This window comes from Natrix helvetica, assembly GCF_964273705.1.
Source record: "Natrix helvetica genome assembly, chromosome: 1".
NCBI lineage: Eukaryota > Metazoa > Chordata > Lepidosauria > Squamata > Natricidae > Natrix > Natrix helvetica.
Genome location: NC_138548.1, coordinates 229,526,294 through 229,539,289, shown reverse-complemented (window position 1 = coordinate 229,539,289; position 12,996 = coordinate 229,526,294). Strand labels below are relative to the sequence as shown.

Here is a 12,996-nt window from a genome sequence, read left to right as displayed (position 1 = left end):
AATTATCTTGAAAAATAAATAACTTTTTAAAAGCCCAAGTTGCTTGTAAAGTTTCTATCCACCTGAAGCTTCAGGCAGGCAGTTAATAAATACAGAGAAGAGGGAGAGGTCATATAAACTAGTTTATTGAAAGCTGGTTAAAAGAAGGGCAAAAAGGAGCAATGGATTTTGATGGATGGAAAAATTGCTTGGCTAGAGAGAAACAAAGTAATATTACATGCAAGAAGATATTGAAGTGATATTGCTCTGCATTTGGCATTCACTTGGCTAAAAATATTCCAGCCCCTACTTTTCTTTTCAGATTCATAACCCTATGGTGTAGCAATATTTTAGGTTCAAATCTCAACAATTTATTCTGATAATTGTCAGATTTTATATCACCATTGTCTTAAGCTGGGAATGAAATTATTAGTAAGTTTTGTTGTTGAAATATATTAATACTGAATTTTTATACAACTGTGTGTACATATAAATATATGTGCTATTGACCTGGAAAGTATGCAAATAATAATTATATAAACTTACTAATCTTTACATACCTGTATGGGTTGCTAACAAAACCTGAGGTAAATCTAGATTGTGCAACATAGTTCAATACACACACATTATTTTATTTTTCTCTGCAATTCAGCACAACTATTTCTTAACTATTTGCATGCACCATATACAATATATATGTATGATAATTCTTAGCATTTAAATTTTATTTGTTTTGACGTATTTAGTACAATGCTGACTGACAGTTTTTCTTCAATAATGAAACAATGGGATATTGAAGAATACATATTACACACTGTGCTAAAGTGAATAGCTTTTTCATGTAGGTGAAGACTTCTTAACGTTCATTTTTTTAAAACGCGAAGACGAATGGAGGCAATTTGTATAAATGATTAATTCATATGCATGCTACATTATATATGTATAATTTATCAAACATACATTTGGTGACTATAGGCACAATTGTTTTAAGAAATACCTCATTCTTGTGTGCAGGGCATATCTAATAACCATTTTATTAAAATAAACTTAATTCTTCTGTAATGGAAGAAAACAATTATCTTACCAATTTGATTGTTTAACGAACTGCTTTCTAAAATCCGTTCATTAATATATATATTTTTTGAAAAGCAAATATCCGTTTCCTCTCCTTTCAGTTGTACACTTGATTCATTAATGAGAGATACCTATTTGGGATAATGCTTCTCAGTGTGTGGCCCTAACAGCTGGTTGCATCGTTATGCAAAGTTTTGATTTCAGATTTACTACTGTTATCAGGAAGCAGAAGGTATTTCTTTAATTATGGCACCGTGAACTGAAGTTTCACTGTAGATTAACATAGACAACGTTTCAAAAAGAAAATAGACCCCCCCTCCTTTCCAAGCTATATAGAGATGTGTAAACAGAACAAACACAGTATAAACTGTGAATCTTTTTTCAGCTGCTTTAGATCCAAATGGTCTGAGAATCACAGCATATTTTTTCCCCCTCAATAGCATCTTGCCCTACATTTTGCTTTATTTTGAAATATATATATATATATATATATATATATATATATATATATATATATATATATATATATATATATATATATATATATATATATATATATATATATATATATATATATATATATATATATATATATATATATATATATATATATATATATATATATATATATATATATATATATATATATATATATCTTTAAAAAGAAACAAAAGAGCCATTCAGGATGGTGAAAAGGAGAGAAAAGTTGAATTCAAGGGTAATTTCCAATTCAAGAATTTTTAGTCAATTGACAGCAACACTGAATTGCAAATCTAGAAATTTTCTTAATGGGAGAACCTATGTTAAGTGATAAATACCAGAAATATGTTTTATTTGTTAAGCCACATTCTTCTGCTTTTTCCTATGAAAATTTGTAAGAAGAGAACTAACGACCATTTATAGAGACAAGCTTATCTTAAACACTGTATAGCATGTCTTGTGATTCTTGTAGAGATTTAACAAGTGATGTTACTGTTTTATTTTAGATCACTCATTGCAAATGTGTAAAAATGAATGAGAAATGAATAAGCAATTACAATTTTAACCAAAGTTAGAACTCTGCTAACTCTTTGTGAGAGTCCTTATGACTAATAAAATCATTCGTTTGAGCTCCAAACTTCTATAGCACAATACTACATACACATGTAGCACAATCCTGAGAGGTGAGACGGATTGCGCTCCAAGTAATTACTTGTGAAGTTTCTGCACTTAAAGCACATTCAGGTTTAGACTAAGTTTTTAGAACAGGTGCAAGGTGTTTATGATTAAGAAATAAGGCAAAGGTGAATGTTAACTTAGGAGGAGTTAGAGTTTAAAAGAGGAGGAGCTAGTAACGGTCACTGTGGTTAATTGTTGGAGTGGGAGGGGTCCTAAATGTGAACAGGTAAAATGAAGAACAGGTAGTTATAAGAGGCTACACCAATCAGTAAAATGAGACTGGGGAGTAGAGGAAATTAATTGAGAAGAGTCAGAGGCAACAGAAAAGGAACTCACACAGAGTTGTATACAGAAAAAGAGAGAAAGGTAAAACAGGAGAAGATGACCGTGGAAAGGAAAGACTTTGAGGATAAGAGAGAGAGAGAGCATTGCTTTACCTGCCCGTTCTTCATCAGATCTGCCCACATGCTGGTACCATCACCACCACGCATGAGCACATGGTAGGTGAAGAAGTAGATGCCAGGGAGAGGGCAGGTAAACTTGCCACTTGATGGTTCATAGTAGTTTCCCACATTAGTCACCACATCATCAAAACGAAGGATCTCATACCCTTCGTGTGGTTTCCGCAATCCTGCGTAAAAGGCAATTTTAGGGCTGTAGAAAGATGGGATATAACCTCCAGGACCCGGACCTGGTGGGCCCGGGGGACCTGGTCTCCCCGGCTCTCCAGCTGGACCTCGGGGCCCAGGTGGCCCTGGAGGTCCTGGCGGCCCACGGATTCCAGACTTGGCCTTTCTCCCCGGGTCTCCTTTCCCTCCAGACACATAAGGTGGCGGCGAGATGAGAGCCAGTTCTTGGCTTGCCTCCGCTGAAGCTGCCCCGTGGGTCTGGGGAGTGTACGGATCACAGACCATGCGACAGCTGCCCAACATCTCATAGTGGGAGGTAGTTTTGGAGCTGTGCACCAGCAAAGGGATGGCCACCAAGAGTACCAGCACCATGGCCACCCCGATGGCGGCCCCAATGACCCTTTTTTTGCGGCTCAGCCTGGAGGCGGCCAGGGTTAAAAAATCGTCTTCGCTTTTGGAGGTAATGATGGAAGTTTCTCTGGAGTCAAAAACCACGCCGATGGAGGTGTCCCCTGAAGGGTCCCTGGAGTGATGCTCTCCTCCGATGTCCTGTGCTTGGCAACGGAGCACTGGTTTCCTGACAAGGCAAACTCCGTCCCAAGTTGTGCAGCTCTGCTCCTTGGTCTGCCTTTCCTCCACTAGAGAACTGCTCTCTTTCGCAGGAATCACTTTGTCTCGCTCCTACTTGCCGGAGAGCAGCAGCAGCAGCAGCAGCAGCAGCAGCAGCAGCAGCAGATGTGTTAGGGGGTGGAGGGATGGAAAGAGAAAGAATGTGTGTGCCAGTGTGTGTGTGTGTGTGTGTGTGTGTGTCTGTGTGTTAGAGAGCGCAGATATGTAAGTCTATCTATGCCTTCCTTTCTCTTCTCCAATGGAGAACTCAGCTGGTGGCCACGGAGCAGCTCTAGGCTTCTTGTGCCATATCATATGGCCATCAACAGAGAGCCAGAGGGAGAGAGCAGGATTTCCTAACAAACAGGTCATCCAGCACCCCTTCCTACCACATGCAAGAAGACTCTTTCCATAAACTCAAAAGGAGAAGATCAGACTGAGCTGCCCAAGATGCAAAAAGTGGCTTTAAGCCAACCAGAGCGACCTCTGGTGCTTCACAGAGGAGGCTTAGCGGCTCAGCTGTGGAGACAGGTCTGCCTGAAGCCTGGAAGGGTCTCCTGCCATCCATGGCAGCTGGGCTTTCTGCTTGCTTTCCCTGAGCCTGGGGCAGGTGCTCAGGCGGAGGGGAGCAGGAGGCCTCTGTCCTCTGACGGTAGCAATCCAGTTGAGCAAGCATCCCCACATCCCGTCCCGTCTTGGAAGGAAGAAGGACTCTTAAGGGGTGATGAAGCCTCTCTTTCTGGCTGGCTTGGCCATTTGCATCGCTGAGGGAGGGAGAGGTCCTGTAGTTAGTGCCCCCTCTCCTCCATCTCTCCTGGACTCAGCTCCCTCTGTCTACATCCCAGCCAACCCCCAGCCCCGCTGGCATCCAGAGTCATGTTTAAGGATGTGTTTTATATGCTGGGGTTGTATCGTCCCCCCCCCCCCTTTCAATTAAGTGCTCTACCTTTGTGCCTCCTTTGCCTCTCTCAATGGAGATTGATTAACAGCTGACAGATCCAGCAGGAATCTCCTAGAGGGGCTGCAAGCCATCCCATTCATTAATTAATCAATTATTCCCCCCCCTTCCCAAACACCCAACTCTCTCTCTCTCTCTTACACACAGACACACACACACACACTGCACAAAGAGAGGTGCCTTAACGCTCTGATTCAGTTTCCTGAGACGCTATACAAAGCAGAGTGGGAGGAGGCAGACTTAAAACTTCAGAGCCAGCAGCTACACATCGAGACGGCTGAGGAAATGGAACAGAACACATGCGTGAGAATGAGTACATTCCCCATGTACTCAGGTTTTTTGCTCCTGCTGACATGGAGATCATTCATAAACATGCATGGGGGAAAAAAAGATTCAGGCGTAAATAGGGGTACACGTTTGAAAGAAATAATATAGGATCTGTTGGGTAGGCAAATAATATACAGTGATGTGTGTGTGTGTGCCTGTGTTTACTGAAGTTTGCATTAGGTTTATAGAAGTGTGTAATCCAGTAATATGTGCATGATAAATATATTTTAACTGGCAGAGGAGCAACTATACCTGTATGTACGTTATAGTACACACCTATGTGCTGGAAAATGTTCAGAGGCAGGTTGAACTGTTTGATTGACTGTTATGAAACAAATTTGGATCAGGATCCTAGAGAAAGGCGATATTTCATTAAAAGCAGGTACTACGAAAAAGGCCAATCCATTTCACCTTTCACTATATGGAGTCCTTCTGCCAGTGTGCTGTTGTGCTTTTCTTATCCACTGCTCATTCTCTCTTTATAAGCGTTAAGAACATTGTATGCCCATTGCCTTGTCCTTTCTCTGTCCCTTCAGATTCGAATCCACAGGCATACCAATGCAAGGCTTGGCTTTTGTTACATGTCGTGGAGGCAGAATTCACCAAGTGAACAAAAAAACAAAAACAAAAAAGCAAAACAGACTTTTCCGCACAACATCTGTGTGTTCAGGAGTCATCAGAAGCATGCAGGTATATGTGACCGGCATTAGATCTGTCCGATTAGAAAGAACTCTTCTTTGCATTTATTTCTAAATCCATTACTACACTAATATATGTAGTTCTAGAGGAATACTTGCTTTTGCATACACGCATTCATGAATGCACTTATATTGGAATGTGCAGAAATATATTTGTCTAATGATCAAAAAAATGTGCAAATGTACTAAACACCACACACACACACACACACACACACTCTGTTGTTGTTTTTATAAACTGCTTAGAATCCTCTGAAGCAGTCTACTAATTTCATAATCAATCAATCAATCTCCCTGATGGTAACACATATATTTTACACACACACACACACACACACACACACACACACACACACACACAGCCTTTCTCAATTCATTGGCATCTTCCTTCTATTATATCACAACAGCATATCAGCAGCAGCACAACCCAAAACAAAAGTACATTGAGTAAAACCAAAATATTTATATTATATAGACAGGTAGAATAGTTCAGTTATTCCTACAGAGGGAGTCCTTGTTTAGCGACTGCCTCAGACAGTGAATGTTTGCTCTGTGTGTGTGTGTGTGTGTGTGTGTGTGTGTGTGTATAATATATATGTTACCATCAAGGAGATTGATTGATTCATTGACACTCATACACACGTAGATATTACACATACGGATATTATATATTGCTATAAGCTTGATATTAGGTAAACAGAATGTGTTTTAAATGGAAATGTTGCAGTTCCTTTTCTAGAAGAGTCACTTTAATCTACAGCATTCAGAGGGAGGGAGGAAGAAAGGAAGGAAGGAAGGAAGGTCCTTTAAACTGGATCTGGATCTGGATCTGAAGCACATACACATGTATGCATTTGATAAACAAGCATTAAATAAAAAAAGAATGTGGCTGGAGATACTAGACTGATTTACCAGTGGAATTAATCCCCCCCAACACAGGTAGTCCTCAACTTATGACCACGACTGACCCCACATTTTCTGTGGCTAAGCAAGGCAGTTGCTAAGTGAGTTTTGATCCATTTTATGACCTTTCTTGCCACCGTTGTTACATTAGTAACACGCTTGTTAAGTGGATCTGGCTTCCCCACTGACATTTCTTATCAGTAAGTCATAAAGGTGATCACATGGCACTCCAGGACACAGCAATCGTCATAAATACATGCCAGCAGCCAAGCTTTTGATCCCGTGACCATAATAACGGTTTTTAGTATGAAAAAATGGTCACAAGTCATTTTTCCCCCCTGCTGTTGTAACTTCAAATGGTCACTAAATGAAAGGTGGTAAGGCGAGGACCGCGTTCCCTCTGGAGGGTTCCTCCTTTGGAACAGTTCAACCGCCTCCCCCTCTGCCATCACCCCAAGGCAGGGATGACTTCCATTTTCATAGCCGCCAGGAAACTTGCAAAGATCTTGTCCCTTGTGGAAAGTCCTTGGAACCAGATAAAAGGTAAAGGTAAAAGTTCCCCTCACACATATGTGCTAGTCGTTCCCGACTCTAGGGGGCGGTGCTCATCTCAATTTCAAAGCCGAAGAGCCAGCGCTGTCCGAAGACATCTCTGTAGTTATGTGGCCAGCATGATTAAATGCCGAAGGGGCACGGAATGCTGTTACCTTCCCACCAAAGGTGGTCCCTATTTTTCTACTTGCATTTTTACGTGCTTTTGAACTGCTAGGTTGGCAGAAGCTGGGACAAGTAACGGGAGCTCACTCCATTACACGGCACTAGGGATTCAAACCACCAAACTGCCAACCTTTTTGATCGACAAGCTCAGCATCTTAGCCACTGAGCCACTGTGTCCCTTGGAACCAGATATTTAATGACTAATAATATAATATAAATATTTTGATTTTACTCGATGTACAGTACTATTGCTTTGGGTTATGCTGTCGTTGCTTTTATAAACTTGCTTAGAAACCTCTGAAGCAGACTAGTAGTTTCATAATTCAATCAATCACTCAATCAATCTCCCCGATGGTAACACATATATTTTCATCCCGCAGGAAGAACTCTATTGGAAACGTCTTCTGGGTCGTCTAGGGCAGGGGTCTCCAACCTTGGCAAATTTAAGACTTATGGACTTCAACTCAGCTTTGTTGGCTGAGGAATTCTGGGAGTTGAAGTCCACAAGTCTTAAAGCTGCCAAGGTTGGAGACCCCTGTTCTATGGGAATGTTGATGAAGAAGTGGAACTGTGTGGCTAGCAAATCCCAAAGATGGGTGGTGCAAATGTTTTCCCCCTCTCCCCCCAAACCTCCCCCCAAACCTCCAAGCAGGTTTAACAGAGGCTTCCATCAGCCCCACCCAAAGTAGCTCTTGGATGTGTCCGGTTGAATCCAATACATCTGAAAACTGCCAGCCTGGGAAAGGTTGCCTTATACTGAGTACATACAGGCACCCTTTGTTTAACAGCCACAATTGGGACTGGCAACTCGGTTGTTAAGCAAAGCAGTCATTAAGCAAAACAATCTTGCTTCAGCTTTCCTTTGCTTTGCCGACCTGCGAAGGTTGGCAAATGTCACTGATTGCAAAGTTACATTTCCATCACTGTCATAACTGCAAACGTTCATTGTCTGAGGCAGTCGCTAAACAAGGACGCCCTCTGTACAGTAGGAATGACTGAACTATTCTGCCTGTCTCAGTTCTGTCTGGGAGACTGATGTCATCCTTGCACAGATTATATTAGTTATTTGGGCTGGGGGATTGACGTGGTGTGAATTCACTTCTATGTGGTTGTGTGTGCGGGCATTAATATGCAGCATTCAAATCTTTACACTTAGCACCTTGTTGTTGCTGCCTGGGGTTGTACACCATACAGTGTAAGCTAAGCAGGTGCTAACCTCATTTTAGAACAGGGGTCAGCAACCTTAAACACTCAAAGAGCCACAAAGGTCCTAACCGGAAGCCCCCCCGTTCAATTCTGGAGCCGACCAGAAGTCCAGTTTCTCAACCATAGAGTCTCCTCCTAGCACGGTATCCTTTTTCCTATGCCTGTCCTAACTGAAAGCCCTATCAATTGTGGAGCTGACCGGAAAACCTGCCCCTTGCCATAGTGTCTCCTCCTGGTGCGTCCTGCCCCCCCCCCCAACTGGAAGCTCTTCTCAAAATTGTGGTGCCGACTGGCCACAGGGAGCCACAGCAGAAGGATGAAAGAGCCACATGTGGCTCCAGAGCCGTGGGTTGCTGACCCATCTTAGAATTTCTGCTCACTTGCATTCTCATACACTTTCTGCATTCATTCCTATCCCCCCTCTCCCTTGTTTAATATCTCATGTTTCTCTCCACACAACTTTTAACATTGATTTGTTCCCTGGCATGTGACAAAACGGAGCTGTATCAGAGGACTCCTTTGCGGTGTTTTCACCCAGAAGGCAACAATGCAGAGACTCCAATACATCTCAATCGCCAACATGCCTCTGCCCCTAGCAGCTGTCATTCACTCGCCCATCTCTCCCCAAACAGAAGAAGCCGGCTGATTTATGAGTTGCTCTTTTACCATCTTTCTTGAATTTTTTAGCGTCTTTGCTGAATACCGCTTCTTTATGCAAAATTTAGCTTTTGCCCTGAGAATTCCCAGGAGGCTAGATTTCCTTCAGGAGGGATTAGAGTCTGCATTTTTCTAGGCAATTAAAAGGGAAGCCGGGGGGGGGGGGGGGAGACTAGAAAAACACAAGGTTTTATTGTTGTGCACCATGGGTGGGGCTAGGTGACAGAGAGATAATTTCTCTGTGTTCGTGAAAGCAGTTGCCCACTTGATTTTTTTTCCTGAAATGAGGGGTGGTCCTGCATCTCACATCTCCTCCCCCTGCTCTTTCTAGGCTGGGCCTCCATTGTTGTTCTAGTTTCTGCCTGTATAGGAAAGAAGAGTGTCCCCCCCCCCCCCGTCACTAAGGGCTTTGCCAGTATTAGCCAGTGTGTGCCAAGCATGCACACTTGCATCCTGTTGTTATTCTCTATTTTACTCTCTGCTGTCCTTGTGAAATCCTACTTTGTCTCGAATTGTATATAGGTAAACCATGGACACGGTTGAGCAGCGTTTAATTTCTTACATCTCTGCAGCTTGGGATTCCATTTTTGTGCTTCTTGTAAGAATGAAACTTTTTTTCTGGGGAAGGTTTGGGTCAGTGGTGAAATTAATTTTTTTTTTACTACTGGTTCTGTGGGCGTGGCTTGGTGGGCGTGGCAGTGGAAGGATACGGCAAAATCTCCATTCCCAGCCTACTCTGGGGCCAGACAGAGGTGGCATTTGGCGGTTCCCTGAACTACTCAAAATTTCCACGACCGGTTCTCCGAACTAATCAAAATTTCTGCTACCGGTTCTCCAGAACCTGTCAGAACCTGCTGGATTTCACCCCCGGTTTGGGGGGTGAATTATTTTGTGCAATTGCTTACTTATTGTACAATGTATGAACATTTGTCTTTCTTTCACCTAATCATTGTTTGCTTCATCTCTCTGTGGTGTGTGTATGTGTGTGTGTGTGTGTTGGCAGCTCCTTCCTGTGCTTTACATATGAGATTTTGTTACGCTTCAACTGATCATCCTTTGTTTGTTTTTGCCCTGCCGTTGGTTTGCTGTGTGGTTATCACACTGATTCTTTACATGGTTTGGGGCGTCGGACAGTTCCCACTTGGAGACCCTGCGCTCCATGTTTCTGCTACTGACCCACTTGCAGCAGAACCCACTTCCTCCCGTTTCTGCAAGAGTACATGTAATTTATTAGTAAGTATCATTTTAAAACCTGCAGCTCTGGACAGAGTCTTTTCAAAGGGCAATAATCAATCAACTTAGGATATTAGATGGATTTATGGATGCTTTATATACTAGGATCAATGCAATTCTTAAAAGGAAAAACAAAACAAACAAAAAAAACCAGCCGGCAATGTTTGCACAGCAAATTATGCTTGCCTCCCGCCTTTAGCCTCGGCGCAACGGTTGAGCAGAATATATTTGAGGGGATTGTCATAGGATCGATGCTCTGATCTTCAGCTCCACCTTGGCTAAAGACAATTGCTTTCCCCTCCTCCCCTCTACTCGGTTTGCTTGATGGGGGGGGAGGGGCGGAAGGAGGCTCTACCCAGCCAGCCAGTCAAGCTGTTTCCCTTGTAGCCCAGAGGCCACTAGGAAGACTCTATTGGAAGTCTTCTGCAGGCTGATCCTAATGAGCAGCACAAGTGAATTAATTAGAAGGAAGCCGAACAGTGGGGAGAGGAGAGGCCTCTGGAAGTGGAACCCCTGCTAATTAGCAGGACGCCTGGGTGGGGGCATCCAGGCGATGTGGCAGATAGCCAGAGAGACCTCAAGGAAAAGGCTCAAGATAGCTCAAGCGCCAAGGGAATCTCTGATCAGAGAGTGGGGCGGGCGGGCTTTCCTTAGAACTGCCTTTGTTTCATGCAACAGAAAGACCAGGATATTAGGTAGGTTGTGGTTACCAGCATCTTCCTGTATGTCCAAGATTCGGAATGTGCCTTTATGTGCAGCAGGCCCACTGATCAATTTGGTGGACTGCAATGCAAAAGAGATCCAGTGTGATTAAAGTAGCGGATCATGGACCAAGACTATGAAAGAGCAAGTCCAAGCCCATTCTCAACTGTAGAAGCCCCAGTCCCTGCCTTTCAGCCAAAGATACCTATCTCACAGGGATGTTGTTGTGGGAATCAAATGCAAAACGAAAGTCCTGTGCGAGTCACCTTGATTTCCTGGAGAAGAGGTTGGGTGCAGCATGAAATAGCTAAACTAAGCAACAGGCAGGATTATTGCCCACAACTCTGTCTGCAACAAATTGCAATCTAGATAGGCTGTGTACAGCGATCGGCGTGCAGGGAGACAGTTGGGCAATAAGATGCAGCTTGCATGGATTACAGTTCTGTACGGCCAACTAATATATTCATCTTTCTCTCTTGGGTTTCCTAGCCCGTAACAATTGCATAGGTGGCTGTACGTTTGCAATGTTCAAGTTTGAACTTCTGCAAGCTGGCTGGGGAATTCTGGGAATTGAAGTCCTCCAGGCTTAAAGTTGCCAAGGTTGGAGACCCCTGATCAGGGGGTGGATTAAAAAATGTTAGCAACTGGTTCTCGAGCCTCTGAGGGGGGGGGGGGCGAAAACAGCCTCCCACGGGCTGCGGAGGCCCTCCGGAGGTCGGAAACAGTCCTGTTTCCAGACATCCAGAACTTCCAGGAGGCCCATTTTTTGCCCTCCCTGGGCTTTGGAGGCTTTCTTTGAGCTTCCAGGGGGGGTGAAAACGGCCTCCCCCGGGCTCTGGAGGCCCTCCGGAGGTCGGAAACAGGCCAATTTCCATACTTCCGGGAGGCCTGTTTTTCGCCCTCCGAGAGCCTCAGCGAGGGCCCTGCACTTATCTGGCATGATGAACAGGCAACTGGAGATTCCTGGGTGAGGCGGGGTGGGGTGGGTGTGGCCAGCCAGTCCTTGCAACTACTGGTTCAGCAAACCCGTTGTAAAATTAACATTCGGTTCACCTGAACCAGTCGGAACCGGCTGAATCCCACCCCTGCCCCTGATCTAGATCATGTTATCCCAAAGGTGCTTTTCCAAAAGGCAACTAGACTTCCTTGGGTTTTTTTCCCCTTGAAAAAGCTTCACTTCTCATCCAAGAAGCTTCTTTAGCTCTAACTGAATGGTGGGGAATCAAAGGATTTATATTCTTTCAAAGAATACCCACAGAATATCAATCCTTCCATTCCCCACCATTCTGTTAGAACTGAAGAAACCTCATGGGTGAGAAGTGAGACGTTTTCAAAGGGAAAAAAACCCCAAGAAAGTCCAACTGCCTTTTGGAAAAGCATCATTGCGATAAAAGATGCTAAATGGTTAAATCCTAAGCTTATATCTTTTTATTTGTCTTGCCAAAATATTCTTAAAAAAAACAATGGGACCCACAGTATCTAAGACTCTGCATGAGAAGCAGAACTATTGATACATAACCTTTTATACTTCACGTACACAAAGAAATGTACGAATACAACCTCCCCTCTAGAAAATATACTTGAGATTGTATTCATGAGTGCCATGAAGGCAGTAAGAGAGAGAGGGAAACATCTGGCGTGGGGTGGGGTGGAGTGGCGTGAAATGACGTCTGTCCAGCAAGATCAATGAAATCAATTTTATCCTGCATCTGGAGTGGGGCTTGATCACTATTTAATAAAGATATAGATTGAAAAGAAGAAATATCCTTGGTTTTATTAGAATGAAGTGAACTATTAGTTAGGAGGGATTTGGAACAGAAGGAAGGGACTATAACCGATACAAATGAAGGCAAATATACATGTCTCGGGATAATGTGGCAGGATCCAATCTGGATTGGTCACTGAGACTGCAGAGTCTTTGAGTTTTCAGATTCATGCCGGAGCCCATCCTCAGGGAACGCCTCTCAAATGGAATGAGTGCTTTGGGCTAGTCTATGTGTAGTATTTATGTGGTGCCTGGTTTTGTGTGGCTTTTTATTTGTTGATTGGGGTGTTGATGGTCAGCTATGACGTGATTGGCTGTTTTTGTTTTGTGATGCCGAGTCCTCGGCTCCTAAATACCTAATAAGCTAGTGGTAAACAACAC

General features: G+C 43.3%; 1 protein-coding gene across 1 annotated transcript in view; it reads right to left on the bottom strand.

The window, feature by feature from the left end:
- Positions 1–3,212, bottom strand: part of C1QL4 (complement C1q like 4) — a gene marked incomplete at its 5' end in the record, with an annotated part of 41,017 nt that extends 37,805 nt beyond the window's left edge. The window contains one exon of the mRNA XM_081939243.1: positions 2,649–3,212. Coding sequence (XP_081795369.1) covers positions 2,649–3,212 — 564 coding nt within the window. The remainder of the gene's footprint in view (positions 1–2,648) is intronic.
- Between the last annotated feature and the right edge of the window lie 9,784 nt (positions 3,213–12,996).